General features: G+C 39.9%; 1 protein-coding gene across 4 annotated transcripts in view; it reads right to left on the reverse strand.

Annotated features, from left to right (window-relative positions):
* Positions 1–8179, reverse strand: part of ctnnal1 (catenin (cadherin-associated protein), alpha-like 1) — a 298283-nt gene that overhangs the window by 65553 nt on the left and 224551 nt on the right. For all 4 annotated transcript variants that reach the window (XM_048617645.1, XM_048617642.1, XM_048617652.1 and 1 more), the window contains one exon: positions 4197–4286. In XM_048617645.1, the coding sequence (XP_048473602.1) occupies positions 4197–4286 (90 nt within the window). The remainder of the gene's footprint in view (positions 1–4196; positions 4287–8179) is intronic.

Genomic DNA, 8179 nt, shown 5'->3' on the forward strand with positions numbered 1-8179 from the left:
TGCTATCTCACTGTAGAAGTTGAAACAGGCAATCTACATGACTTTGAGAACAATAGGTTGGAAGCTCATCATGACGTCAAATGTGATACGTGTTTGTAAACAGACTAATTTAATCTCAAACTGTTGCCAGGGATAGGGAGGGATTGGTAGCTAGGGAATAGACTTTGATGCAATCATTTGTAACAATGGCCCAGATTTTCCAGTCAGCAATGCAGTAGGAATGCATGCTATTAGCCCCATTAAAATATAGTATTCGCATCATCGTGTCCAGCTCCAGTTTGGATCCAGTGACAAGGTGAGTAAGTAGCTCTTGAGGTGAACAGCAACTGCAATAAAGCCACACCCCTTGAGACCTTGCTTCAGTTCACTGATGTTCTCTAAAAAGTCCATGTCCTGTAGGCTCAACTCTACCTCAACCTCATTCTCCTTGCATCACTCACCTACCTCCATGCACCTTTGACACTGCCTCAGGTTCACACTAGCACTGCTCATCCACCCCTGACATTGTGCATACCCCAAAAATCCTGACCCCAGCTAATCTTCCAACACCATGCTTGCATCACCCTCTGCATCACCAAACAATGCCTGCATCCTCCAACAATGCTCACTCTCACCACCCTCACCCCCACCTTCAGGGCAGAAGAACATAACATTTGGCCTCTCAAGCCTGCTGCGCTACTCAAAATGATCATGACTGATCACAATCATTATTGTGGCCTTAACTCCATTTTCCTGTCTTCCTCCCATAATTCTTGGTTACCTTGGCAATCAACTCGATCTTCAATATATTCCCCCAATGCATCCTCCACTGTTTTGTGGGGAAAAAATCCCAAACACCAAAGACCCTCCAAGAGAAGAAACTCCTCCACATTTTCTTCTTAAATGAGAGACTTCTTATTCTAAGACTGTGTCATTAGTTTCAGATCCCGTCAGGAGGGGGACCTGCTTTCTATAATTACACTGTCAAGCCTGCTCAGAATCTTATTCATTTCAACGAGAGAGTCTCTCATTTTTCTCGACTCCAATGAGTCTGGCTCCAGCTAGTCAACCTTTCAAGATAAAACAAAATGACTGATCTGAAGAAACATCCCAATGAATATTCTCTGGAGTGCTCCCAGTGCAAACATTTCCTTTCTTAACCAATGTGATCAAAATTGTACACAGTACTCTGAAGAGAACTGAAAATCAAAGTTGCCATATTTCTAGAGGACTGCATTGGAGACGATTAGCAGTGAGCTTCACTACATGCTCCCCATGCTTCAGGTAAGGGGTGAAGCGGAAAAGACAGGAGTTTCCTAGCGACCTTAGTCAGTATAGGAATTGAAACTGCACTGTTAGCATTACAGCATCACAAAGCAGCCACCCAGCCAACTGAGCTAACTGGCCAATGGTACTACAGATGTGATATCACTAATACCCTGCAAAGCAGTTCAGTTAGCTCAGTGGGCTGGACAGCCGGCTTGCAATGCAGTGTAATGCCAACAGCATGGGTTAAATTCCTGTACCAGCACAGGTTACCATGAAGGACTCTCCTTCTCATCTTTCCCCTAACCTGAGGCGAGGTGACCCTCAGGTTAAACCACCTCTAATCATCTCTCTCTGATGAGACAGCAGTCCTATGGTCCAGTAAGATTATGGCAACTTTACCTTTACTTCCTCACTTTTATACTCCATCTCCATTGTAATAAAGTCTACCATTCGGTTTCCCTTTCGTACGACGATCTGTTATAACAAAAGTGGATTACAGATTGACAACGCCAGGGACACGCATACTATAATACAAAGGATTACTCCAAGAACAATGAGAATGCATTTATAATACCGACTCAATATTTTTCAGGCAGGTATGTGGGGCAGGAGTCCTCATAACCATCTCGTGTTGGCTTCAGTCCTCAAAGAGGAAACCAGAATGGGACTGCTCCTTCTGTTGCTCCTGAATGATGTTGGCTTTAACTTTGTGCATGTGTGCTCCTTGCACCACCTAGTGGTGTTTCTGTTATTATTGCTGGAACATGTTATTCGTTGGCAAGGCCAGCGTTTACCACCCATTCCCAACCGTTCTCGAAATGACTGGCCCTCGAGGTCATTGCAGAGGGCAGTCAAGAGTCAACTACAGTGTCGTGGGCCTGGAGTCACATGCCCAGGTAAGGACAGAGGATTAACTTCCTGAAAGAACACTGAGAATCATAAATAAAAACCAAAAAAAAACTGCGGATGCTGTAAATCAGGAACAAAAACAGAAGTTGCTGGAAAAGCTCAGCAGGTCTGGCAGCATCTGGGAAGAAAAAAATCAGAGTTAACGTTTCGGGTCTGGTGACCCTTCCTCAGAACACTGAGAATCAGATGGGTTTTTACATGGTCTGCATTTGTTTCAGTTTTAATTCTAGATTTTTATATTCAATTTACATTTCACCATCTGCCATGATGGGATTTAAACATATGCCCCAGAACATTAGCTTGGGCCTTTGAATCTCTGGTCAGTAGATTACCACTATGCCTTGACCTCTACTTTAGGCTCCAGAAAAATTACAAATATTCCAGCTATATTTTGAAAGATCATCTCAGTTGAGAGCCAGAAGAGCATTTGGTTAACCAGTGGTTAACCAGTCTATGGGCGGAGGTTTACCAGAAATGGCCAAGTGTCAAATCCGCAAAGTTTCATGAAGGGTTTCTCTTTCCAAGCGCTTGCAAGTCTCCTCACATTATTCTCCAAAACATGCCTCATTATGTAAGTGCCACGTACCAAGGCACCCTGCTTGTTGTTTCGTCCCCCTCCCCGCAGGTGGTATCACTTGTCACTGCCGGGATATCCGGGGATCCAGATGCTGGCGCCAATTTTAAATCCCAGCAGAGCACCCAGTCAAGCACTGTCAGTCAGGAGGCACCCTTCACTGTGCACAGATAGAGGGCAAACAACAACAAACACTTCTCAGCGCACATTGGTGGCATGGCGGACACTTAATCATACATGCAAGCACATATTTGTACATTTATTGCTATTTATGAACCATGACAAACAGCTTACCAGCCCTTAACTTCATCGTTCAGAGGCTCAGAATTCTGCAGTGAGTAACTAATTTCCTGATCATTAGGGCCAACAACAGTGTGCAAATTAGGAGAATACCCTCCATTTAGTTTTATCCATGATAAAGCAGCTCACTTGCTCGGAACCTCATTGTCAACATTCATTCTCACCATCACAGACACAGCTGTGTATACTATCCACAAGATGCAATGCAGAAATCTCCAAGGATCCTCAGACAGCACCTTCCAAACTGGTGGTCTCGGCCTCCTGAAAGAGCAAAGGCAGCCAATACATGGAAACACCAACACCTGCAAACTCCCCCCCAAACACACACCATCCTGACTTGGAGCTATGTCACCATTCCTTCATTGCTGCTGGGTCAAAATCCTGGAATTCCCTCCCTATCAGCATTGTGGGTATACCTAGATAAGATGAACTGTAGCAGTTCAAGGTAGCTCACCACCACCTTCTCCAGGGCATTTTGAAATAGACAACAAATGCTGGCCTAGCCAGCAACACCCACATCTTGTGAATGAATTAGGACTATTTGCATGTGTTCTTTCACAACTGAATTCTCTAAACCCCCAAAAAATTTGCACACAGGAGCACTTAAGAAAGAAGCAAGATGATACATATCAACTGGAAAAGCTCAAAGAACTAACACAGATTATATTGGATGAGCCTTGGTGAACAAGCAGAGAGATCTCAATCAAAATTACTTCTAAGTGATCTGTAGGGGCAACTTTATGACTTAATTGAAATTTTTGTTCAATATTCTCAATAAAACTATTAAACTTAGAGAGAAATTGTGTCAATCATAATTATCAGTGTCTGAATCCTAGAGTTAAAATCATTTCCAGACAGTAAACTGCAATACTCAACGCAATTTAGCAAGAAAAATGACAAGTGAAATTACACTATAAATAGAGTCACATTTATAGTTACAGGAGTGGAAGCCTTTTCCAGAATGATTTTGATACTGCATCTCATTAGTCTTTTCCATTTTATAACCACAGATTAACAGTGAGATCAGCGATATTTGACAGCACAAACTGTAGTCAATGTTGTTCCATTACAGACCCTCTAACTGCTTAATCAAAATCAAATATAATCAAGTGGAAATGAACACAGAAAGCCGTAGATGGACTGATTTTACCCACTGGTTAGTTACCTTTGATGCTGTAAGAAGCATCATAGTGCATTTCTCTAGTATTGCCCTGGAAGCTGCCATCCTTGCCTTCTTCTTTTCATCTTTCAGATCCTATCAAAATAGAACAAAAGCAACATTTACAAACCATTGCTTCAACTTAATTGGCTAGATGCAGTGCTGAGACATCAAGTATTCTGAAAGACTCTCTGATATTCAGATAGGGTCCAGTGATGTGCTCCTTGTTTATTACAACCTTTTTAACCTAGAAAAACAAATCATGGCTAAAGTTGTGAAGTAGCTTTTAATGGAGCACTTTGTTTTACAAAATCATCAAAAGAAACAGGAATGAGTCCTTTTATTTTACTATTAAGCAATCTAATGATATATTATTTCACATTCCCAGATACAACTGAGCAGCATGTCAGATCACTTTGGAGGATAAGATTCATATTTAGACCAATGTGAGCAAGAACAGAAGGTTTCCTTTTCTAAAGGGCATTAATGAACCAGCTGGGGACTTTACAGAAATCCAACAACTCAACATTTCTACTTTTATTTAAAAACCAAAATTTTTATAACCTTAAAAAAAATTTCAGCATAAATTCAATTCAAATTCTCAAATTTCTACAGGAGGATTTGAACCAACATTCTCTGCATTAAGACTTCCAGAATATTAGCTCAATAATATAAGCATTACACTATTATTTATGGATTGTTCAAATTACATTTCTCCTGTGTACCACTGACTGCACAATAGCTTTTCATTGGCATTAATGCCCAAAAGCACAAAAAATGTTTTGTAAGGTTCTCCTGTATATTGATTTTAAACAATTATTTTCAGCTTTATCCTATCCTCAAAGTGAAAATGCTTGCTTATGATCTAGTAATAAAGCAAGGTTGTGATGGTGCAAGAACAAAAATATATTTATTACAGTTAAGCTGAAAAAAATCCAAGAACAGAAGAGAGATAAAGCAAACCAAGGCAACAGCTAGTATGAGGAGTTTAGTATGTGTCTGCTTCATCTTCACTAGATTTCATCTAATTTAGTTTTCTTCCACTTTGTTATTGATGGGGTTATAATTTCACAGTCAACCCACATACCATTTGCTCGTTATGTGGCTGTTACCTGTGTACGGGGACCAGTTAGCTGGACGGTTGAACTCTGATACAGAGTGATGCTAACAGTGTGGATTCAGTTCCTGCACCAGCTGACAACTCTCCTTCTCAACCATTCCTCTTACCTGATGTGTAGTGACCCTCAGGCGAGACCACCAGTTGTCCCATCTCTCTCCAATGGGAGTGCAGCTATACGGTCTGGTAAGACTATGGTGACTTTACCTTTTACCTTTACCCATGTAGAAGCATTGGAATTGAGCTATTTGAACTTAGAAGCCTTACAGTATAGTCTCGTCATCAACCTATGTGTGTGTGCACATAATGCACACAGACTCCCAGCAACACTGCAAGTTAATTGTCCCCTGCTAACCCAGAGGCACTGAAATGAATTATGAGTTTACTATTTCTGCCCTGTTTGAAAGAAGTTAACTCAGCAAAGATCATACTTGGGAATTCCCTGTGTGTATAGATCAGATACTCACTTGATTAGTTCACGTTCTTTTGTTTTCTGGTTCTAGATTAAACAACATTAGATTGTTGACAATTGGCCAGTTGAGGAAGCAATGATTGAAATTCAAATACACTCAGTTAAAATTAATTATCTCACCAAATGACACGTTACAATTGCTTTTTGCTTAAACGCAACATTTACTTATTTCTTCTATTCCAGTGGGATATGAGGGTTGAGAGAACAAACTCAAACTAAGGATTCAATAAATCCCTCAAGTGTGCTGGAAGCAGTACTCTTTCAGTGTCAGATTTTATGTGGGCTCACTATAGCTGAGCAATCAACTTACAGTAAAATTACTGTCGGTAACAAAAATTGCATGGAAAATCCATGCACAACTTGCCACATGAAGTACAAAACACTAAAAGCCAATAATGGAAAGCAAAAGACCAAATATATTTTATGAGTCACTATAAAACACATTTAATATTACATGGCTTTCAAATTTTGCCATCTAAACTAAAGAAGATTAAGATGTAAATTGTACAAGGAATTATCTAGCATAATTAAAAATGTACTTGATAATAAAAAAGCAGCTGCTGAAAAATCCTAGACTGCTCCTAATAAGCTTAAATTTTCAACTCAGTATGCATCCTTACAACTGCTACACCAGCAATTATTTGCATTCAAAATTAAAGGAATAAAGTGAGTGGACATACAGAAGTGTGGATAAGTACAAGGTACTGCACTCTCGTACAGAAAATGGAAACAAATACAGTTAGTTAAGATGCAAAAGGATTGGTGGTCCACTTATTGTCCATTCAATAAAGTTAAATGAAACTGTTCAATGAAGTTTAATAAACTTAGGAATAAGCCAAATTTACATACTATTAATGCTGGAACAGTGTGTAGAATTTTAGAAATATTACATTCAAAAAGACATGTACGTAATAAAAACACTAAGGGAAAATGATAAAGAAAACTTAATTCACTTTCACAAACCACTCTTTATTTGAGCAAACAGACATAAAATATTAGGTTTTTGAAATAGACTGGAAGGTTATTTAACTTTGAGTGATTTTAACACTTGAAAACATGATTCAGCTTTAAAGAATGCAGGTAGTTAAAGGATCATCTGGTCTCAAAAAGAACTCCTTCTAGTCATTTTCTAAAAATAAATGTATCAAATACTTTGAACCAATTTAGGTTTAGTGACATCAGCTGAAACACTCGATTCATATTCTAGAGCTTCCTAAACTACAATAATTCATGAAAAATGTTTGATAGAATTGTGGCCCTACCTCAGGAACATAATTTAGTTGAACAGACCAGAATAGGAAAATATATACACTGTATGGAAGAAATGGCATATTTTAACAAGTGATAGTTCTCCATTAGATTATATTTCAAAGTTGTAGTTTTCATCAAGAAATACTTGATCATTTTGTAAAAAGGCAATAGCATACTTAGATGCACGCCCAACAGAAACCCAATATTTCAACTGAGGAAAAGGTGTCTTAAATGGACATAAGTGTATTATTTTAATAAAAACAGGATATATAAATTTATTTGAATCACTACTTCACTCTAAAAACATACCAAATCTATCTTTACTCAAAATTTATGTTAACCTTTACTCAAATTGCCTGTTAAATCTGTTTTTAAACAATCATACATCCATTAGAAAAGGAGAAAGAAAAAGTACTTATAGCTTAAAATATTAATATAATGCTGTGAATGCTGCAAACACCACCTCTAAGTGGTGGACAAGAAACTGGGTCACTCCTTCTTCGACAGTGACAATAAGGGGGAGCAGCAGGTTAGGAGGGTAGGGAGAGTAGCTGCAGCAGCAGCCCTAGCCCCAGGGCACAGCCTCCCAGCTCTGGGAAGGGCCCGTCCCCTCACAGCACAGTGGTTGGAGACTGCAAATTGACAGTGATGGAGCAGCAGTCAAGGAGACCAACTCCCCACACTGTTGGGGAAGGGAAGCTCCACTTCAGCTCCAACCTCCACCTTTGCCCCAAACCTCTCCAGCCCTCGCATTCCCAGCCTCTGTCTCTCGCTCAAGCCCAGCTCCCCCACCATCAGCAGTACATGTGTAGACAGGGCATGGCAACTTCAGAGGCACTTCCTGAAGCCTGCAACAGCTAACTGAAGTCATGGCCTGCATCACTGGGTGATCATGGGTTCATTCTGGTGTTATGGATAACCACTCCAATACTAGTAAATTAATTGAAACCAAACCAGAAGGCACTACACTCTGTTTTATTTCCTGATATGATAAATAAAAATATAACCAAGTGTATAGAGATGGTAGGAACTGCAGATGCTGGAGAATCTGAGATAACAAGGTGTAGAGCTGGATGAACACAGCAGGCCAAGCAGCATCAGAGGAGCAGGAAGGCTGACGTTTCGGGCCTAGAAGAAGGGTCTAGGCCC

The sequence above is a fragment of the Rhincodon typus genome, chromosome 2 (genome assembly GCF_021869965.1).
Source record: "Rhincodon typus isolate 14 chromosome 2, sRhiTyp1.1, whole genome shotgun sequence".
Classification (NCBI taxonomy): domain Eukaryota; kingdom Metazoa; phylum Chordata; class Chondrichthyes; order Orectolobiformes; family Rhincodontidae; genus Rhincodon; species Rhincodon typus.